Below are 23,604 nucleotides of genomic sequence, written 5' to 3'. Positions count from 1 at the left end.
ATCAGGCAGTACAAAGTTGTGTGTGACAGGATGTGAAATGTTGCTCCAATAGACTGTTATTAGCATAAGTGTAGTATCATTGGTCTTGACTACTAACTCTGATTACACTGCTTTTTTTTGTCGAAAATAAAAATGTTGATCTGGCTATGCTCTGCTAAAACAGCTATAGACTGACTGTATAATATCTAATTTTCAGCCTCCCAACTTAATATGGTTTTCTTTTCATGCTTGCTAAAAGCAGTGGTGTGCAGAAAGCAGGTACCCTTCTGCATCTCTACACCCCCCCCCCCCCCCAAAAAAAAAGAGAGCCAGGGTGGCCAAATGTCAGCAAGAGTGGCTGGATAGTCTCTTTTTTCAGCTTCCTGTCCTCTGTCCAGCAGGGCACCTGGATAGTCATCGGTCATCCTTCTGGAGTGAATTGGTAGTTGCTTTCCATTAATCAATATTATTTTAGCATATTTATTAGTCACATATAGGTTAAAGCAAATATTTAGTATTTCATTGGTTTAGCAGATCATCTTATACTTCACCTATCAACTAACCACAGAAAATCTGTGTTTTAAATGCTACTTAGTTAGGATGTTTGCAAAGGTGTGGCGATACCAAAAAGAAAAATTACTTCAGTTCTCAGTGGTCACCACATAATTTCCTTTCAAAGAGTAAGAGAATTTATTTTCAGTACACTATACTAGAATTAAAGATGTCAAATAGGTGAGCAAAATATCAATTTGTTACAGATTTCTAGATCAAAGTGGTCAGTTTTGTTAGATAACTAGATGGGTAATGGTTTAAATTTTTTGGGTTGTAGTGTCCTATCCCTGCTACCTGTATGCCCTCCTTTTGGGTGTATGAATTGCTTCTTTTAGGGGTTATGAAAGTGGCCACCTGCAGGTGAATTGGAGTGTATACTGCAGATTAGTTATTAGCTAGGCATAGTTTCTTACAAAAACAGCATACATAACTTTTTTTTTTTTTCCCTTTCTTGCTAAGATTTACAGATGGAGTTAGCCAACCGAATTATTGTGAGATTTTAACTTGTTCACTTTTCAGAGCCCTGAGAAGGGTTAAGCTTCATTCATCAGATTTCCTGTCATTTGCTAATATACTTACATTACAAAACACTTCATCAGAAGGGCCATTTACACAGAAGCAAGTCCCAGCAGTCAAACTAATGAGAAGTTTTGATTAATTCCACTCTTGGAAAGAAATGAATCATATAGTAACCAAGAATATGTAAAATATGTTTTTTATTTTACTTTATTTATGAAATAAGTTTAGATTATTTTTCCATCCACTTTTTCTTACTCCTCTGAATTGGTAGAAGGGCCGACCTGTACACCTCTGGCTAAAAGGTCTGCCTCGTCATGTCTTCCTAGTTACCTCACTAACCAGAAAAAGGACACCAAATTAGAGTTTCTTGCAACTTCTTGAACTATTGTTCTTTTTTTTTTTTTTCCAAAGACCTGCAAGAACTGGTGCTGCCACCATTATGAGGCATGAAATGCCAATCCGCATTCTTCTCATGGACAATTCCTCAGAGGTGGAGTAAGCCATGAGCTTTCCCCACCCTACAGAATCCCTCATAGCCTTCAGAAAACTTTTGAAAACACTGGGTGATTACAGAGGAGCAATCACAATATGTGTTTCTTTGCTAGTGCAACTTAAATTAAAAAGACTTGTGTATATCACCTGGCAATCTCTAGATAGTCCATGTGTTATGTATATATTACATCTTAATAGTGTTGATTTGTATTTTGTTTTAACTTTATTGTAATGTGTGTTTTGTGTTGATCCGAGTGTCTTTTAATCACTTCTACAGCCTATGCCTTGGTTGTGTTTTATAGTATTTGTACTTACTTGTATCTGATCCTTCACTGGAAATGTGGCACTGGTACAATGTAAATAGATAAATGTAATAAATCTATTAAATTAGAATATTTGATGTTTAATCATAAATGTAATGATTTTATAAATCACTAGAATGTAAAGGAGCTAAAAATGATCTTGTACATAAACTTAGATGCACTACTCAAGTGTTGTAATTATAGGAACATACTGAAACAAGTTTTAATAGTTAATGTGAACTCATGTTATATAAACTTTCTCTAAATTTTATTCATTTTAATTCATCTTTTACACTTTGGTAATGATGTCTTTTTAATTTTTTAAACACTGGAAGGTCTCAATAAATTTTTTTTTTTTCTAGAGAAAACCATAGAGAGCACCAGAATCTGTGGTAAGATGTGTAACCGATTCGTTTGTAAATGTAAATTTGCAAATGTGCTGATTTTTCTATGTTCTTTTACCATTTAAAACATTTATTACTATACCACTTTCATTTGCTAATGAAAAACTTTCACTTTGGTACTAGCTATAGCGTTCCTTTATCTCTAGAATTTCTAGAATCCAAGTGAGAGTACTGACCTTTAATCATATCCTCTTTCTGCAGCTGAAAAAACCTTAAATAGATTTTTAAATAGATGATAGTTATGCACATGGACAAAGATTAATGCTCAGTGTTCAATCCACACTCAAGACCAACACTGTGGTGAATTGCAACAATTTACGTTTACGGCATTTAGCAGACGTTCTTATCCAGAGCGACTTACAAAAGTGTTTGATCATTTACTCATAGAATACATCCTAGCCAATACAGTGGGTTAGAGTCCAAGAGTAATGTTCAGAAAAGACACATCCAGGTATGCCACTGTGTAGTCCGCTGTACCTTCCGGAACTTTGTCCATTAGCCTCTGAAAAGAGGCTGGTGCCCCCTGGAGGCAAAACAGCATCACTGTAAACTGGAAATGCCATATGGTGTTCTGAAAGCAGTGAGTTCCTTTGGTTCTAGTGCTAAAGGAAACTGCCAGTAACCCTTGCTCAGATCAATAGTGGAAATGTACCTGTCCCTGCCCAGTCTTTCAATCATATCATCCACTCTAGGCATTGGGTATGGGTCGAACTTGGACAGCGTGTTAATCAGCCTAAATTCTATGCAAAATGCCTTGTGCCATCCTTTTTAGGTACCTGTACTACTGGGCTGCACCACTCACTGCGTGAGGGTTCAATCACTCCCATCTCCCTCATAAGGTCTAGCTCCTGCCATAACAAATGCAGCAGTCTTTCTGGGATTCTGTAGCACTTCTGGCGAGCTGGAGTGTTTTTTCAGGTGGATACTATGCTGGACCATGTTGGTTTCTCTGTGAAGAGTGTTGGGTCCATCAGCCCTGCCACCTGCTCTTGTTCTTCCAAGGTTAAGTGTGACAGATCCACGGGCTATGCTGCTTGCTGAGTAGGGAAACACTGCTCTGGAAGCACATCTTCCTCCCTGACTGCTTGCACCATTAGTTGCTGCACTATTCCAGTCCCTCTTCAATACTCCTTCAGTGGGATAATATGGAACCTCTGGTGTTTCTTGCTGTGCTCTGGCAACCACACTGTCTTCAGTAGCCTTGGGTTCTTCCCACTGCTCTATCAAGAGGTCTCAAGAGGCCCCTGAACTTGAAGACAATAGAGAAAATCCTGTAGATGCCTGTGGTACCTCTCTGTATGCAAAAAGAAGCTAGGGAAGCCACTGGTCCCAGTCAGTGCCAGTCTGTGAGACAAATTTGTGAAGCATTGCCTTGAGGATCTCGGTGAATATTTCAACTAAACCATCTGTCTGAGGATGATAGGGGGAGGTCTTAATTCCATGCCTAACAGTTTATGCACCTCTTGCAGAAATCAAGGCAGAAAGTTTGTGCCTTGATCTGATAAAATTTCCCAAGGGAGACCTACTCTTTCAAACAGATGCACGAGAGCATTAGCCACCTGTCTAGCCTTAATTGTGTGCAATGAGAAAGCTTAAGCGTAATGTGTGGCATAATCACATGCCACCAAAATATACCTGTTTTGCTTCTTTCTAAGGGACCCACTATGTCCATACCTCTCCTCTCAAATGGGGTATCAGTTATAAGAAGTGGGTGCAAATGCGCTGTAGGAACTGATCTGCTTGATGTCAATTGGCATTCATTATGTCTTACATAACTTGGCAAAATTTGTGTACATTTTTGGCCATATGAAACGTGCACCTATGTAAAACAGAGTTTTATGCTTGCTTAGATGCCCTGCCCAAGGTATGGAATGACCTAGCTTCATTACTGTTAACCTCATTGAGGCTGGGACAATCAGCAGCTCAATTTCACCTTTACGCTGGTACAAAATTCCCTTCTTTATAATATAAGCATCTTCATTTAACCCTATCCTCCTTTGCTTTATGCCATCAACCTCAGACACCTTATTAAACCATGGCTGAAAAGTAGAATCCTGACCCTGCAGTGGGTCAATATCTGATGCTATAGGGGAATCTACTGGAGTCCTAGGCAGGGGCGGCATCTCTGCTAGGACTGACTTTAGGAACTTCTCCCTGCGTTTCTGTGCTTTAGGCTTAACTGTCTTAGGTGAGTTTACTTCCACCTCAGTGTCATTAAACGTTAATTCTGCTGGGAAACATTTTGTGTTCTTGTCGTTACCATGCACTGTTAAGTTTTAGAGAGCAGATCTATTATCACTGCAATATCCTGTCCTAAAACTACTGGATATGGTAACTGGCCTGCAGCTGCTACAGTCATGAGAAATGTTTATCAATCTACTGTCAAATAGACGTAAGCAGTCTATTAGTTAGTATTCCAATGTTTGTACCTGTAACAGAGATTGGTGTTAGACCAAAGTTTTTGGGGGGGGAATGATGCTCTTGAAAAGCATGGCCAGTGAGCTTTTCTATCAACAGGTTTTTCTCATAAGATTATTCTGAAAGAAGCAATGCGTCTGATGCTCCAGAAGCTCCAGGGAGTGATATTAACAGCTTCTTGATTTTTCTTGGTCTTGTTTCATTATCATGGAGAAACCCTCTGTAGCACAGCCACTTTAGTACATGTCAATTTTGTTCTGAATTTCAGGAGAAAAGTCTTACTGTTCAAGATATTATTTTGTGTTTTTAGCATGAAACTGATTAAAAAAAATGAAAATTTATGTTTTCTGTCTTATCAAAAAAAAAAAGTTGTAAGACCCTTAAACAAATGACACAGAAAGGAAGAACCACATTTTCCATGTCAGTGACATGGAATGAGTAGATTTATTTTGATTTTGGATTGACACTGAACTGACACTTTACTTTCATTTTTACTTTACAATTTTTGCTTTCCTTTTTTATCCTTTTTTATCTAATCTTGCACACTGCATATGCACACATATAGCTGGGATAAAATGTCATATAAAAATTCCCAGAAACCATGCCTATGTTCACATTTTCACCTAGCCAGACTGGAGCCAAGCTGGAGCCACCTCACGTCATGCTAGCATTCAACCGTGAACCATGCAGCGCCTCCACTCCTCCAGCTGCTCACTACCCACCCAAGTCATGCCAGAATTCCTTGCCAAAAGCATTGTGTGGGGGCCGTGCTCTGCTCTAGGGGCCTCTGTTAATCTAGAGGTGCTGGTGGTTTTTATTCATTGCATGAAGGAGGACAGCTTCATCACAAGACCGCTGCTGAACCTGGCCATGTCGGACCTGCTTACATTGCTTCCCCTGCCGCCGTGGATCTGGGAATTTTGCATGGCTGGACTTTGGTTCAGCTGTGCAAGCTTTTCTCCTCCATGCTGTATAGGCTCCTATATTGTTGCATGTTGTGTGTGATCATGAGTGTACAGAGATACAAGCAGATGCTGCATCCACAGAAATAGGCTGAACTTTGAGAGGAACAAAGGGTGTGGATCCTGAGTGGGCTGTTACATTTTTATACACCTGTTTATTGCAGGGAAGAAAATATTTATTATGGACTATTGCACTGCATTCCACACTTCAGGCATGACATGGAGAAAGTGCCCACCCTGCTCTGGGAAACCTTGGTAATTTTTAGCTCATTCTGCATGTTGGTACGCTACTTCTATCTGCACTGATGGGTCCTGCAATCGGCCTTCTTTATAATTTACATGATGACAATGCTGGTCCCTTTAATGACACTTTTGTCATCACCATGGTGACTCTCAAATCTGACGGACTGTTGGCGACTGATGGTATCTATAACAAAATAGCTCTAGGTCTGACATTTCTGATGGTATCTATAACAAAATAGCTCTAGGTCTGACATTTGTGAAGTGCGGTATGCTGTGTCTTTAGAGAGCTACGGCCGCATTCAGATGGTATAGACAATGTCTAGAACGTGCACCTAAGCAGAGTGTCTTCACGCTAAGACCAGTCAGAAGCCTCATATTTCTCCAGTAGAGGGCATATTACTCAAGCACTATCTTCTCCTTACAGGTTATCAGTGAGTTTTAGAATTGCGTGTTCATCAGTCAGTCACTGTATGATGAGGCTCTAGGGTTTTAGGTCTATGGTTTGTGACTATTATAGTGTAAAGTTATAAATATTTAATACACATACATACACATACATTTTATTTATATATATATATATATATATATATATATATATATATATATATATATATATATATATATAAAGATTTCCTATTTTCTGTTTTGCTATATGTTTATTTGTTTACTGTTTTCTTAAAAACAATGACTGAGTTTCTGTTTTTGCCTCGTTCAAGCTTCTCCGTTACCCAGCTTCTCTGTGCTGTCCTGCACCTCATAAGGTGCAGAGGCTCTTCACCTCCTGCTGCATGATCAGAATGTAACTGACAATAAAACCTGGTTAGCGGATCAGCACATTTTCATAATAAGACTTTATGTGCTCCCATGACCTATCATTTAAGTCTTCCTTCAATTCTGCCTCGTTCATGTTGCCTGCCATGTTCCAACACTTTGAAGGCCATTAGGGGTGTTGTGCCATACATGGTGGCAATTCACTTACCTTACTCTGTCGAGAGAGAGAGAGAGAGAGAGAGAGAGAGAGAGAGAGAGAGAGAGAGAGAGAGAGAGAGAGAGACAGAGACAGAGACGGAGACAGACTACACGCGTGCAAGTGAGCGCTCATCGCGCTGTGTGCATTACTGTACAAGCTTCACACGAGCAACAAGATATAACCCTGGACATGACAGACGAAAAGCGATGAATCATGTAATACACGCCTACTAATATGAGGATCATTCAGGAAATCTGATGTTTTAAGCCTTTTGACTTAAGAGGAGGCAAATTTCCAGCTTCATTTTGCGGACCGTTGGCTTACAGAGCATTTTGCATCTTATTGTAGATCGGATTAGCATGGGAACTGCCGTGTCCAAGAGGAAGAATTTAAGGAATGATGCGATTTCCTCTGTTGCAGCAAAAGTTAGGTGAGTGTCCGCGACTGACGCCGAGCCACTTACATCATGTTGGTTTACGCGCGCCGTAGTACGTTTAGTACTACCTCAGCACTGCTCAGATCTCCAGACAGCGTGCAAACAATCGCCTGACATATATTTTATTAACAATATTGCTAGTTTATTATACATACAGGTCGTGTACTGCGTTTCTTTGTTTTCTAGTTTTTGTTATGTAAGCATTATATCGTATGCTATTATATAGTTGATATATGAGAGCTCTTCAATGCGTCTCATAAATAAATGCTTTTCTTCACTTGGGAATGGTCTAGAACTTTTGATATAAAGCTTTTGGGTAGGAAACAGTTTAACGGCAATGTGTTGTTGAACCGTGTTGCTTTAAGCCGTGCTGCTTTGGGAACTGGCCGTAATAAAATTAGGCAAAAGCTACGTAAGTACATATATCATACATATCCGCAGCATCATGTGGCTTAAACATAACTCAACAAAGGCTTTTCTGAGTGCATCTACGCAAAGCCTAATCTCAGTCCTCTGACAGCAATATTTTGAGTATTCTGGTCACTTCTACAACCCCTGCAAGCAAACAGCCTATAGGGCTGCTTCTGCTTTTCGAGAACGTTTTTGGCCAGCACAGGAGAGCGCGCTTTTAACCTACTCTGTGAATGGCCTTTTTCATCTTGAGGTGATGAACGAATGAATTTAGGTAACTAAACTTATTTCTTTCTTTGCTGGATAACTTTTTTATGTCATTTTATTTTCCCTGAGGAGTGGGGGGTATAACTTTTTTAAAAATCCGTCTTCGATGCGTTTCAATAGCGAGTAGCATAAAGGTTTATGTCGCATCCTATTTGGGTCGGTTAAGCACCACTGGTGAAAGGCTTTAAAACACTTAACCGTAGGTTACTTATTTAGCCATCTTTAATTAATTTCTTATTCATTTCAAATATGGTGTTCCATTTTTTTTTAAATAATGAAATAGAAACGGCTGATAACTTACTTGAATCATTATATACCCTAACCCAAAACAACCGAGTCTTTTCTAGCTCACGTTACGAGGTATAATGGTACAAACCAATATTGTTCACTCTGTATAGAATGAAATATGCCTCCCTCCATTCTTCCTCTGTTATTGACAACCCAACATGGAAACATTCTCATCATGTTGCAAACCTGACCTTGCCATTGCTATGGCATTTGCTATTAACCATTGAGTCACTATTGTCAAGTTATACCATCCTACCTATGCATTTAGCCTGTTCTGAGGCTTTGTTGTGAGACATGACGTGAGAGGCTTTAGAGTAGTTACGTCACACACTGCACACATAACTTCACAGTCAGCCTCCCCTCTACTGGTTTTAACCTCCTCTCTCTTTCTCATGGCATTCTTAGAAAGCTTTTAGAAGCCCAATCATTGCATCACTTTATCCCATTAACTGATGCCATATTTTTGAAACAGAGTCTCATCTAACTGAAACGTACACTAGAAAGGCTTATATACACGAGTGACTGAGGCACTTTAAAAACGAAAATCTCGGACAGACAATAGAGGTTCAGTCGTGGTTTAATATTATGACAAATTTGGGTGACAGGTTATCTCTGTAATCTGTTTTAATACTTTTTCTTCCCTTTCACTGAGCCTAAATCTTACCTGCCTCTTTGTCTGTGTGACTGGCATCCAAACTCATCTGACACAGATGCTTGTTACTGAGCAGGGAAGGTGGGTGAAGTTTCAACTCACATCATTCCATATCTCAGACACCTAGACATTTGAACAATGAAGCCTTTATGAAACTTCAAATTTTTTTTTTTTTAAATCAGCAAATGTCCCGCTGGTTAAAGATTTTGCTTGTTGTTGGTGTGTCACTTTGCAGTTATCAGTTACTCCCTCACTTGCTGAGCCATCGTGGCTTAAACCGATCAAACACGTCACTCTGTTGTGCCTTTATGTCTCTGCTGCAGTTCCCTGAACCAGAATTCCATTAATTATGAGTTGCGGATGAGCCACTGCATGCCATTTGGGGCCTCTCCCTTTTCTTTATAATTTATTCAGTTGGCTGGATGACTCTTGTCAAAATCACCTTTTCTCATCAGTGAGGGATGGCTATGGCAGCATTTCTCTTTGTGACACAGAACAATTTAATGACACACAGGTGAAAAAGTATAATTTTGCCTAATACAGAAGCAACGATGTATTCAGTGTGTACATAATGGAAGCAATCATTATTCATTTGGCTTTTTTATAGTCAATATTGTTTTTAGATTTGTGTATTTTTAAAACCAGCCAGAATTTTAAGTGTATAAGGTTGTTATATGTAAGTAGCTGTAATTGTAGAGGGTGGTACAGTAAACATCCACTACATCTCCCTTTGCTGCTGATGTAACATACTAGTAATAGAAGAATCACACCTGAGGGTCATAACTTTGTAAGCGCCTTTCTCAATGGGCCAGGATTTGGCCTGCACATTTCTGCACTCTGGAAAATTGTGCTAAATTTTTGCATCCCAAAATAGCTTTTGCTCTGCACTGGAGAACCAAAAATGGAGAATGTTAATAAATCTTAAAGCCCCTATTATGGTTTGACATGGTTAAAAACTATTTTAGTAGTAAAGATATACATTGGAATACGCTTTTACCAATGTTATATTCAAGAAAAATATATATTTATTAAAGTTTCAGTTTCAAGTTTCAAAGTTTTATTTGTGATGTATATATATATATATATATATATATATATATATATATATATATATATATATATATAGTCACATGATATAACTCATACTATGTATATATACACAATGTACAATTTCATTCTTTTTTTTTTTTTTTTACAATTTACATTTTTTTACAGTCTTTTGATGATGTTATAATGTTATTGTGGACATCGTACCCAGAGTAGTCCCCGCAGTTCATCAGTTGCCCTGATTCAGGGCCCGAATGGCCTGTGGGAAGAACCTCCTCTTCAGTCTCTCTGTGTTGGTCGTCAGGGAGTGAAAGTGCTTCCCTGACCTCAACAGAGAGAAGAGCCTATTGTTGGGATGGTTGGGGTCCTTCACAATGAATGGTGCTGAATGCACCACCCTTTGGAGTGCTTGTCTGTCCTGCTTGGTGCTGTTCCCAAACCAGATTGTGATGTTCCCCGTGAGGATGCTCTCAATAGTGCAGGTGTAGAAGTTCCGCAGCATCTTGGAGAGCAGTCTGATGTCTCGTAGGCACCTGAGGTGGTAAAGACACTGTCGAGCCTTCTTTGCCAGGGAGTTGGTGTGGCGGGACCAGGACAGGTCCTGTGAGATGTGAACTGTGGTTCCTTTGATCCTCACAGGTTGGTAGTGCCGCTGCTGCTTCTGTCTGCAGTCCACAATCAGCTCCTTTGTCTTGCTGATGTTTAGGAGGAGATTATTTTCCTGGCACCAGTTTTCCAGGTGTTTAATCTCCTCCAGGTAGTCCCTCTCGTGGTTGTCCGAGATCAGGCCCATGACGATGTTATTGTCAGCAAACCTGACAATGATGGTAGAGCTGGAAGTGGCCACACAGTTGTAGGTGTACAGTGAGTAGAGCAGGGGGCTTAGAACACAACCCTGCGGAGCTCCAGTGCTAACGGTGAGGGTGGATGAGACACAGTTGCCCACCCGTACTGATTGTGATCTGTGTTAGGAAGTTGGAGATCCAGTCACACAGGGATGGATACAGTCCTAGATCCTCCAACTCACTTAACTGTAGTCGACAAACAGCATTTTAGCATAATTACCCCTCCCTTTGTCCATGTGTGTCAGTTATTAATACAATTTAGTAGTAGTTAAACACTCCAACAGCTCAAACAAGGCCTTTGTTGAACTGTGAGGTTGTGCCCGATCACTTGATGATTGACAGTGGTGTCTCCCTGGCAACATGAACAACCACTATAAAAGCCACTACAAAACTTGTAAATGAAAAAAGTGGATCTAAAATGCTTGCTGGCTTAGCTAAGGTTTGCTCAGTCATAAAAAGGCAGAATTATGTGCTTGGAAGTGGTCATTTTATATGAGAGGCTGTTTTCAGATGGGAGAGTGGTTTCATGAGGTCTTTTAGCAAATCCTGATAAAACAATGTAGAGGTTATCACTGATTTGTGAGAAAATTGTCATATTTTAAAGCCCTGTGTGTGCTGTCGATCCTTGGGTTCATTTACCCACTCATTTTTAGACTGTTATCTGCTAAAGAGTGACTCATGATGATCAGAGGTACAACTTCCAATGGTGGAATGAGCCTGTGAAATATGCGAGCCGCCCGAAGGCAGTGGGTAGGTGACATAAACATTTCACTAATTCTGATTGGTACTTTGGCAGGCCTGATGTCACGTATGCCAGATTTAGTCCTGCTCAACTCAATCCAACACGAAACCAGCAGAAAAATTAATTTTAAAAAAATCGCTCAACCAAAAAACATCATTCTTTGTCTTCCAGTTCATTATAAATTAATCACAAAAGTTAGAATAATAGAAGATAACCATCAAAATGAGCAGAGAGGGGCTTAAAGGTATTATTTCACTGTGGTCTTTTGGTGGCCTGATATTGCTATATCAGAGACCATTATTATTACACTTGGGTATTATGAGTTAGCAGAGAGATTTGTGGTACGGTCATCAATGACAGAGTGATGCAATTAAACTTGCTAATGTTGTCATTCAGATGATATTACTTTTGGCAGCAATATGGAGAAAACAATGCACTGGCCATTAACTATAGGACAATACAATTAGCTCCCTTGTAATACAGACAGACTGCAAGCAGCTAAATACCATATAATACGTTTAACTTATCTTCTATCTGTATTGTCCACTACTTGTTCTTTATGCACTTCTAATGGTTCTCATTAAATTTAACTGGTATGTAGATGCACCATAAAACGTAATTACACAAATTACACATGTACATGAATTATTGAAGTATTTAATTGATTAAAAAAGTACTACATATTCCACAAACACACACGCACACACACACACACACACACACACACACACACACACACACACACACACACACACACACATTGTACTCACACTAAGTCTAATAATGAATGATAGTGCCATTCTATTGACTGCTTCAATTTGAAGAATGACAATATAGTGAATGACAAGCCTGTATGCAGCCTTATGCAAATGAGTGTAACATTGAGTGTGCAAGTGCTGGTAGTAGATGAATCGTCATAGCAACAAACTCTATAGACACTATCTTAACCTCTCCACTTTAAGCAGGCATAGTTCTACTTTCTTCCCATATCTGCAGTCTTCTTTGTAGCTGAATTCTGTCAGTTAGACCAGGATAAACCTAATTGCATATATAGAGCTATGCGTTTATATGCAGAAGCCAAAAGGCAAGGCATGGGATTTTTTTTTTATAGTGCACCTTTCATACACAAGGCAATTCAAGGTGCTATACAAATAAAAGTGTAAAAGTGTAATCATATGCATTGGTGTTTACATTTTTATTTGGCAGACATGCTTAACCAGAAGAACTTAAATATTTATCAGTATGGTCTCATAGATGGGTATCGAGCCCATGGCATTGTTAACACCTTGCCCTACCTGCTGTACTAGGTGAGCTACAGGAGATAGCATAAATATGCACCCTATATGGTGCCAGGCTGATGAAATCTCAATAAAGGGTAAATGTATTTTTGTTAAATGGCTGAATGTACAGTAATTATTCTAATTAAAGCATGAAGCCGTCTTCAGTCTTGGGGTTGCATGGCTCATATGTAATTACTACCATGTAAGCATGTAATTACAAGTGTTTCACTGCTATTGTGTGTGTGTGTGTTGAGCATAAACCAGAAGCTCGGCACTCTGTGTTATCAGTGACAGGGGTGGTTACTCCCTTTTTAATGCTATGGAATTTTCCTATATCTGTATGCAGTGCGTTATGTAAGAGTGTTTTGCAGAGTAACACTCAATTATTGGCTTCTATGGGGAGCTATGCTTACAATGTGCTATTAAAAATGTGCTATTAAAAAAATTGATACACACCTCTCCCCACCCCTACGGACACAAGGTACACATAGGCTAAGCGCCATGAATTGACATAAATCTATGCATAACTGACTGTATAACTCAGTGTCACTTTACCGTGTAGTTGCTCATATTGTTTATGTACTTGAAAAAAAAAGAGAAAGTATTTTATATCTGCATATATCTGCACAGTGGATCTGAGTTGAGGAGTATTATTAAACTGATGAAGTGATGATATTAAACTGATGAAGTGGTTGTCACGAGAAGAGTTGGGGCTGCGTAGAGAAGACTGAGTCAGACTGGAGTTCTCACAGTAAGCCTGCATAAATTCTCGCTGTCAATGCAGTTGACTGGACAGAAAAAGAGAGGGAAGAAAGAGAGAGAGAGGGAGAGAGAAAAAGATAGCAAGGAAGATGGAAAGAGGGGGAGAGAAAGGAAGCGAAAAGAGAGAGAGAGAGAGAGAGAGAGAAAGTGTCTACTAGAGTGGGAGGGTATTTGAGAACAAGAGATCAAGAGATCAAATGAGCAAACTTGGTTTGTACCAGTTTAAATGATCGTAATGCTCAGTTATGTCTGTGGCAGCCAGGGGTAGCGGGGGAACTGAGAGGAGAGGAGGAGGAGAGAGGGAAAAGAGGTCACGTGACACCTGGCCACTTGGCGTATGGCGAAGCGGGAGGCTCTGAGCAACAAACTGTGCTTTTTACCAAATTAGCTTGACAGGACACAGCAGGCCACTAGTGGCTCCTGAGTCATGAGACCTGCTGCTTCTGCCCGAGTCTTCTCAGGGCCACATCCACCTAGATTGCACTGCACATACTGCGCAAACTCTTTTCAGCTGTAAGTCTTGCGTGTGTATGTGTGCATGCTTCTTCTGTGTCCACACCAGCCTTTTGTTCACTGTGTCTATATATATCTTTTTGTGCAGTTCTTGTCTCACCCATATGAAGCTCTTCCACTGTTTGAGAAAACAAATTTAGCCATGAGTGTACGGCACACACAGACGTCATGGCTGTAATATACTCTTCTTCCACTTTTCTCTATTTCTATTTTAGTTCTCCCTGCATTGGTATTTTTGCCTCTTTCATTCCATTTCTCTCTCTTACTCTCCGCAGCACACTCCTCCATGCCCTCTGTCTCCCCCCTGACTATCGCTTCCCTGCCTGCTTCGCTACCATGGCTGGAAACAGGGTAGATGTTCTCAGAAGCACAACTCAGCTTTCTCACTCAACCCAGGAGACAGTATGAGGCCAGAAGATATGTGTGAGAAACACAGAGAAAGAGAGAGAGAGAGAGAGAGAGAGACAGAGAGACTGCCAAAGAGAGAGACAGGGTTTGTTTTTGTGTTTGTGTATGTGTGTGTTTGTGTGTGTGTGTGTGTGTGTGGACTGAAAGAGAGATTTGACTATCATATCCTACTGTGATTGTTGTGTTATGTTTTGTTCATACTTCAATTAATCTATAAGTAGCTTTTTGCTTTTGTCTAGTTTTCCTAACAGTTAGGATGGGGAGGACATCTTATGTTAAAGAAGGATTATTTGGAAAGTATGATCTTGGTGCATTGCTAGAGTGGTAGTGGTAGAGTACAAAGAGATGCAGCCTAGGGAATAAGAGGATCCCCAAAAGGCAGTGGAGTGTAGGGTCTAGTGTTGGATGGGCTGTTGGATTTGAACAGTGTTGCAGCTAGAAGGTGTTGCAACTGGGTGTTGTTGGAGCATGGGGAGTGTTGGAGCTGGGCGATGTTGCAACCGGGTGGTATTGGAACATGGGTGGTATTGAAGCATCAGATATATCAATACTTTCATGTCCCAAATCTTTCAAGTTTTATCTATTACAGACTCCTCCACTTACAATTAGTTCTCATCCCTTCAGAGTACTTTCTTTGTGAAGTAATTTTACAGGGTATAGTACAGAGATAAGGATGAAGAGAGAGAGACAAATAGAGAGTGCTATATGCACTTCCTGGCTGGTCTTTAATTATTGAGAGTGTCATTGCAGGAATGCATGGTTACATCAGCAAAACGCCAATTCCATTTCCCTGCATCCCAAGAGAGAGCTTAGACTGCACTATCTCCCTACCTCCTGCAGATCCTGGGTTTGTGTGTCTGTCTGTATGTGTATTTGGTAGGAGGTTGCACTTCTGTTTGTATATGCATACGAAATGCATGTGTGTGTGTGTGTGTGTGTGTGTGTGTGTGTGTGTGTGTGTGTGTGTGTGTGTGTGTGTGTGTGTGTGTGTGTGTGTGTGTGTGTGTGTGTGTGTGTGTGTGTGTGTGTGTGTGGGGGGGGTTGGTTGATTAAGGTACTTGACATGTAATCAGAAGGTTGCTGGTTCAAGCCCCACCACTGCCACGTTGCCACCGTTGGGCCCCTGAGCGAGACCCTTAATCCTCATTTGCTCAAGTTGTACTGAGTCGTAATTGTACAAGTAGCTTTGGATAAAAGTGTCAGCTAAATTAAATGCCGTAAGTGTATTTGCTTGTATGTATTTGTATATAGAGTTGTGCCTCCAGGAGAAGCATGTGTGTGTGGGAAGGTATTATCATTAGCACTGGTCTGTGTGAGAGAGAAAATGAGAGAGACAGATTGTACATGTACCAGTGGTGAGCATGAAAGTAATTAGTAGTGCATTTTGAGCTTGCTCAGATGGAATTGTACAGGACAGAAACAGTAGATGAGTCTGCAGAATGCCTCTGATGGGCAGTCATGTCTTGAATGATAAATCTCAGGAATTCTGCATATGCTACAGTGGTACATTATGTATTCCTATAATGGTTAGTGCTATGTTAGTGCATCTGTAAGTAAGGGGACCTATTGTACCCCCCTTTCTTCCAGATATACTATCATGTCCAGGACACTCTTTGGTCACAATACAAGAGGGATCAAGCACCACAGCACTTGTTTAACCCTGTCGAAACGTTCTGTTCTGAACGTCTGATTGGAGTGCCTGTTTCTGTAATGCTGCTGGCCCGAGTGCCGCAGGGCATGGGGCAAGATGCATAGACCTCCTCGTTCATGTGGAACATTTATTAACATGAAACACACACTACACGACAGGCACTCACAAACGTTGACATTGAACATGATTACATGGTTTAACATTTAGCAAAGTACACACTAACAAAGGTGATCACACAAACACAGACGTTACGGCTATCGCAAATAGTTACACTGACGGATGTTGACATTAAACGACTTACGTAGCGACAATGACAAACAAACGAATTTCTCACGGACATGGGTTTAAGTTGAAACGGCGACACTTGAGAAAGCCTATGCACGTGTGCAATTCCCGGGGGGGCGTGGTTACTAAACAGACAAACAATACACCTGTGGATTCCCTGCATGCGGCGGACCGTACCTCCTGACTTATGCGGAAGAAGCAGTCCATGACAGTTTCTTGATATGATCTCTTGAAATGATAATAAGCCACTGCTCATCTTAAACCCCCCCTCTGTCATTGGGTGTGTTGACATGTACAGTTTGGCTTCGTGTTACCATCGCAACTGTTGAGTGTGAACTCTGGGAGAAACTTGGCTGCTGGAGAAAACATAGCAGTGCATTCATATAGGCTATATGTTCGAGTCAGACCCTGAATGTACTCCGAGATCAGCTCTCTGCTCAGCTTAGCAACTACACACACCTGAATATACACACCTGCACACTGCAAAGTGTACTCATTTGCCAAATTACAGATGGATGTAAAGCACCCTTAGCTGCAAACACAATATGCTAATGTCTCTAACCCCTTGCTAACTTACCTGAGTGGCACCTGAGTGGAGTGCTGGTGTGTGCAACCAACATCAAACTGACTGGACTATCTTATTTCACACTTAAAAGTGAGGATATGGTTTTCCATTTCTATTATGCTGAAATTTCAACATATAAAAACAACCCCAAACACACCATTGCATACACTCTGATTTGTGTGATCATGCCACAAGAGGTACATGTAGTGTAGGGAAGCCATGTACCATGTCCCCTACTTTGACATGAACAGTTCTCTTTGTGGTTACTGTTTGAACCTACTAACACGACTTACAGGAAGTCTTTCATAATCCCCCCAATTTGTTCTTGCCCCACTTCTTTAAAAATACATCCTTGCTTGCTTCGACCTCCCTGATTTGTGTAACAGTGCTGGATCACGCCATCCTGTTAGTCCTCTAACTCCAGCTCTGCTCATGTATATTTATATGGAACATATTTTAGCTGGTTTCCTCAAACAGCTGGCATGCTAACTTGCGTGTCCCGATGCCGTAGCACAGGACCGCACGCTGAATTCCTCCACACCACACCCTACCGGGTTGACCTGTTTCGGCAGGAGCCCAGGTGGCGATGGCTGTGTGAGCAGACGTGGATAGCACACGGTTCTCATTTAAGCGGACGGTCGCAGCGCCTGACGTTTTGTAGTAATGGGTTGTCTCATTTCTCTAAGTAGGTTGCTTCTCCCCGGCTGTGATGCACTATGTTCGTCCCAGGACTGTGGTCACTTATGGGCTTATGGAACAATCAAGGAGATTATGACTACAATACCACAATATGGTGCTTACATGATTTGCGAGGGGCTCGGCAATAAAACTAGCCCATCGCGTTAGACATTTAAAAAAAAAGCTTGGAAAGAGAGATTGCTAAAATGGTTGAAAGGCCCAAGGAGATGAGGCGTAATTTCTTTTTAATGCAAGTTATGAATAAAATCGGACATGTTTATTCCTCCTGCATGACACTACAAGCAGAGAATTAGGGGCAGTTTGGGGCAAAAAAAGAAGGGTGGCGTTAAGCAGTTGGCGGTGTTGCTTATGATCCAGATAAACTGGGAGCGTATCTTCAGTTTGATTTGCTGCCATGTGTGTGTGTGTGTGTGTGTGTGTGTGTATGTTCGTGTGTGTATAATGTGTGTGTGTGTGTGTGTGTGTGTGTCTCTCTCTCTAGAGCAGCTCGAGCATTTGGAGAATACTTGTCGCATTCCCACCCAGAGAATCGCAACGGATCAGGTGAGATGGACTCTTCTGCTTCTGTCCCCTGTAATCCGCACAAGCTTGTTCTGCCCCAATCCTTCTTGATGACACTTTAAGACTCTCATAAAGGCACTCATACATAAATCAGGACTTATTAAACTTTCCTGCCAGGCCTTTACTTTTATTAGCAGCCACACCTCTGAGCACTACATTTTAATGGCCTTATCTACCTTTGTCATTGTAGCTTTGGCTCGCTCCTGTGCCAGTTATTTTCTCTTTCAGAAGAGCTTTGCAGGACCAATCAGAAGATTATTGCTTTCTTTTTTTTCCTTCTTTCCCTATCTACCTCCGACTGTTTGCCTCTCTATTTTCTAGACCACTTGCTGTCTGACGCCTTCATCAGCCAGGACTCCAACTCTCCAGACATCAGTCACCTGCACAACAATAATAGCCTGCACCCTCACCCCAGAGTAGGTCACGTAGCCAAGCCCAGCCAAGAGCAGCCTCAGTCGGGTAGCCTGCCTGCACCTCCTCCTGCTAGCTGCAAGTGTCGGCTCTCTGTGGAGCCCAGCCTTTCTTCTGAAGACCGGTCCCAAGCCCAAACCCCGCAGGAGCAGCCCCGGTGTGCGGAGAGCTCAGTCAAGCCAGCGCGGGTCTACACCATCACGTGTGAGGGCGGTATGCTTGCTGCGAGGCCTAGCGAGGAAAGCCTGGAGCTCGAGGTCCTTAAGGGCAGCACTGAGCCGACAAGGTCGTCCAGCCCACCCCAGGCACGCGGCGGTCATCACCGCGGCAGCCATCGCCGCGGCAACCACACCCACACCCACACCCACCACCACAATTACAGCCCTTCACCTAAGTCGCAGCCCCTGCAGAACACAGGCAGCACCCACAACATCCGGGACTGGGGCTCCAGGCGGAGTGGCTCACGGGAGGACAGCACCCCGGACCGCGCAGCCTTCAGCCGGCCACCGTACCGCTGCCAGCGTTCCCTGGACCTGGAGACGTCTCCCCGCAATGGGGGCAAACACCGTAAAAAGCTGGAGAGGATGTACAGTGAAGATCGAGTGTCCGCAGAGGAGCGAGGTGAGAGAAGACGAGACGCATGGAAAGACAGACACAGAGGGACAAGGATGTTCTTCGTATTTTCTTCATGTGACCTGCCAGCTATTTCTTGGCTTCTAAGTGTGCTTATTTAAAATTGTTTGGTGAAATTTCACCTGTCCTCTGTGCTTTAGGTCTTATTTGATTTGCGTTTATTGATTTGATTTATTTGATCTGTCTTTTTGCCTTTCAGAAGAGCATGCAAACAACTGGTTCCCCAAAGAGAACATGTTCAGCTTCCAGACAGCCACCACCACAATGCAAGCGTGAGTCCATCGCACTCAGGACACTAAATACCCCTTATTACTTAAGCCCTCCTTGTGCAGGACTAACTCTGGGAATCAACTTCAGTCTCGGCTGTGGGAAGACAGGGGATAGATCTATGTCTCTGTCTTACAGTACGGTTGGGTTATTCTCAGTCCTCTTAGACATGCGCGGTGCCAGAAAGGAGTTTGGGGGAGCTGTAGCTCCCCCAGGACAGCACCTCCAAGTAATTTCTACGGTTTATTTAGAATGTTGAGTTTTTAATTTGCATGTACAAAAAAATTACATCCATCAAGCAAACCGATTATTTTTAGACTAGTAACATAAATCCAGCACAGGTGATCTGATTCAGCCAGTGGATGCAGCACGCACTGAACATTTGACTTTACTTTCATGTCCTGTTACCCAGAGTGCAATTTATTTGTAACTTAGCGTTAGCAACATCATAATGGATCATCTTTTTGCTTCATGAATGTTCACGTTATATTCAGAGATGCGTTTACGTAGGCTGCCTTGTGATCTTTATATTATTATCCCATGAGCCGAACGTCTCGCTTGGTGTCTAACACAGAATGGCTGTTGCAACTGTGGCGGCGCAGTTGCTGCGTATGTCCGCGCGTGTGCATACGTGTGCCCGTGGTATTGCAAGAGAAGTTCAGCTGTGGCGAGTGGGACCAGCACGCTAACGGGAACCTCTACATTTCAGAGCACCCTCGCCGAAAAGTCAAGCAACCCCATAGTACCAGCAAAAGAAAATCACTGACGCCGCCAGTGGCCTCTAAAGCTGACTGGCTAATTATCACCTGCCCACTGGATGGCTTAATGACAAACCCCGCAAGCCGAGTCCCCCATTGAGCCGCTGTCTTCCTTTCCCTGTGTGACATTTCTCTCCCTCCCATCCTCCTCCTCTGTTTGGTTTAGATTTCTTTGTTGTCTGTCTTTGGTCATTTCTTTTTCTGAAACTATCTCTCTACTGCTGTTCCTCTTTTCATTTGTGTCTGTTTTGTCACCGTCCGTTTCTCCCAAAGTAGCCGAACTGGATGATTTTTTATTTTTTTTTTTTTACACTCACTGATTTCACATCTTTAATCTAAAAATTCACCTTTCCTTCCCTGGATTTGAACGGCAATGGCTGGCATGCCTGATTTCTCCTCTTCTCTCCCATTGTTTTTCGTCCCTCTTGTCCGATGCATCTGGTCGAGCAGAATATCGTGAGTAACCATTTCTCCTTGGCCCCACCTTCCAGTACCCCACCCATGTGCCCCGCGCTGCTGCCCACCGTCTCTCTGCCCCGTCTGCTTACTGCCCTCCTGCCACACGCCTCTGAGTGTTTGAAGTTATGCTGTAACTTTATCCAAACACATCACCCTCTTCCACCTTAGGCACAATGAGCACAGCTCACAAAGATGTAAGAGTAGCAAATAACATTTAGTAGAACAGGATTGTGTTGGTTCTTTACCATACAAAGTAAGTTTGCATGTTGTGAAATGCTGGCAGCTTATAAGAATTGTGTGTATATCAAGCACAGTGTAGGTCAAATGTCAGTCCAGGAGTCAGCTCCTCCTAGTCGATATATGAGTTTAAAGTACATGGAAGTAAAAATCGTGATCTTGCTGTGATGCAAGTTAGATCCTCTGAATGTTTTAGATCTAAAAAGCTGTCTGAATTAAATATATGCACGTGATTTTTTTTATACTGGATAAAATAATTTCAACTAGTGTGCTGCATATAAATTATTTGGATCCACGGTGAAGATGACCTGAGGGGAGATGTTTTAGGAAAGTGACTCACATTTGCATTGATCGTGCTTAGACTGGCACCAATCTGTTACTTAATGGAATGTGTGCCCTTTTATCAGAACTCTCACTCTCTCTCTGACTCTCACACACATACACACATTCTCTCTCACTCTCTCTCTGACTCTCACACACATACACACGTTCTCTCTCACTCTCTCTCTGACTCTCACACACATACACACATTCTCTCTCTCTCTCTCTCTCTCTCTCTCTCTCTCACTCTCTCTGACTCTCACGCACATACGTTCTCTCTCACTCTTTCTCTCTGACTCACACATACACACGTTCTCTCTCTCTCTCTCTCTCTGACTCTCTCACACATGCACACATTCTCTCTCTCTCTCTCTCTCTCTCTCTCTCTCTCTCTCTCTCTCTCTCTCTCTCTCTCTTGTTCCCTGTCTCTCTCTCTCACTCTCCATGTACAGAGGGCCATCATTAATTTTATCCATTGTGGGCACCAGTTTGTTTTTGACATTGACTGTCAGTGATGATGGCTATGAATTCTGTCATCCTGTCAAAAGGCAATGTTTCAGTGCATTAGATATCAGAGCAACACACACACACACACACACACACACACACACACACACATACACACACTCTTAAGGCTCTTAAGCCTTCACTGAACTTTAAGTCCCTGCTGATGTGTTTGTCTCAGTTCTGCTGTTAGGTTAGACTGTGTGTGTGTGTGCGTGATTTGACACCTGTTATGGCTCTAACACAGTGCAGTCTCTTGGTTTTTCCTGACTAACACTAAAATGACCCTCACGCACACACGCTCGCCCGGACGTTTCCGTTAACAGTGTGACCGGTCCCAGCAGGGCTTTCCGTGGCATTGCTGAGAGAAAGAGGAGGAAAGGAAATCAGGAGGCCACCACACTGATGGAGAGGTACTGTATACTGCCTGTGCTGTGCTGAAGTGCCCTCTCCCACACACACACATACACACAAGTACACACACCACACACCATTGTCCCTGCTGCTCCATGCTGCGGCTAGCACCCCTGCTTGCAAAACACACATACATACATTCCAGCCCCACTCCAGGGATACCAAAGCACGCACACACACACACACACACACACACACACACACTCACACAAACGCGCACACACACACACACACACACACACACACGCGCACGCGCACACACACACACACACACACACACGCACACACACACCAATACACACACACACACCCCAATACACACACTAAATATTTCCTCAACCCCTTACATTTATTACTGTCCCTTGTCCCTATGTGTGACTTTGTCACTGAAGGAAACTCCCTCTGCCCCAGATGATCCCTTTACACCTTATTACCGATGCACCTCTCACTGTGTGTCATGCCTCACCTGCTCTGGAACGCAAACCTTCCTAGAAATAGACCTTAAAAACTGCGCCCCGGTACGGTCAGTCTTGGGCTCTGTCCCAACCCGCAGTTGCAGAAATAGATTAGCATCCTTCCTCGTGCCAACCGGCACTGATCGCAGCTATTTCAGCTGGAGCTCAGAACTGGACTGGTGGTGCTCAGTCACACCGTTTGCAGCCCAAGCCGAGCCGCGCGGTGGCCGGTGAGTCGGCTCCAGCTGGCTCCCTCCCTGGTGCCCCACTTCCATACTGTGCCTCCTTGCTTCTGCTGCTGATGGCCGATGGCCTGTGTTTCGTGCCTCAGAAAATGAAAAAGCCAGGTGATTGGCTGATCTGCGGAGAGGCATGAGGGAGCAGAGACGGGCTTGAGGTTTGTAAAGCGACGAGTGAGGCCCTTCCTTCTGTGTACCGTCCTTCAGGCCCAACATATGTATCAGAGTATTAGCAGGCTGCAGTGTTTAATGTCCTTTTCTAAACTGCGTTTTAGAGCGGCCCTTGTTTCTTATTGCACTGCAGATGAATTGGAGCCCGTGCTAGGCCATTAGCTGATGCAGGCGGTGAGAGTCTTTATGGAGAAGAGTGCCCATAGTGCAGGTTTTTCCGGAGGACCTCGCTTCACTGTAGTCTCCTCTCCTCTTTTATATCTGCTGAATATAGGAGGGCAAGACCTGCTGCCATCATATTAAAGGGCTGTAATCGTCTTTTAGTCTTTTACCTCTCGACACACAGGCACGCGCGCACACACACACACAGACACACACACACACACACACACACACACCTGTGTATGGATCTTCAAAACAGCAATCAACCTGCAACCACACAGAGCACTGTGTGTGTATATGTGTGTGTGTGTGTGTGTGTG

The 23,604-nt window shown here is 42.6% G+C and overlaps 1 protein-coding gene across 2 annotated transcripts in view; it reads left to right on the top strand.

Annotated features, from left to right (window-relative positions):
• The first annotated feature begins 6,962 nt into the window (after positions 1-6,962).
• Positions 6,963-23,604, top strand: part of nsmfb (NMDA receptor synaptonuclear signaling and neuronal migration factor b) — a 26,124-nt gene continuing 9,482 nt past the window's right edge. Inside the window, exons 1-6 of one of the 2 annotated variants that reach the window (XM_027010634.2) lie at positions 6,963-7,056; positions 7,190-7,271; positions 18,179-18,235; positions 18,575-19,285; positions 19,497-19,569; positions 20,773-20,778. In XM_027010634.2, coding sequence (XP_026866435.1) covers positions 7,238-7,271; positions 18,179-18,235; positions 18,575-19,285; positions 19,497-19,569; positions 20,773-20,778 — 881 coding nt within the window. In that variant the 5' untranslated portion in view covers positions 6,963-7,056; positions 7,190-7,237. Of the gene's footprint in view, positions 7,057-7,189; positions 7,272-18,173; positions 18,236-18,574; positions 19,286-19,496; positions 19,570-20,772; positions 20,779-23,604 lie in introns of both variants that reach the window. The other variant, XM_027010633.2, reaches the window with a different exon arrangement.

The sequence above is a fragment of the Electrophorus electricus genome, chromosome 9 (genome assembly GCF_013358815.1).
Source record: "Electrophorus electricus isolate fEleEle1 chromosome 9, fEleEle1.pri, whole genome shotgun sequence".
Taxonomy (NCBI): Eukaryota; Metazoa; Chordata; class Actinopteri; order Gymnotiformes; family Gymnotidae; genus Electrophorus; species Electrophorus electricus.
The sequence above is the reverse complement of the archived record's forward strand: the minus strand, read 5'-3'. Positions and strand labels throughout refer to the sequence as shown.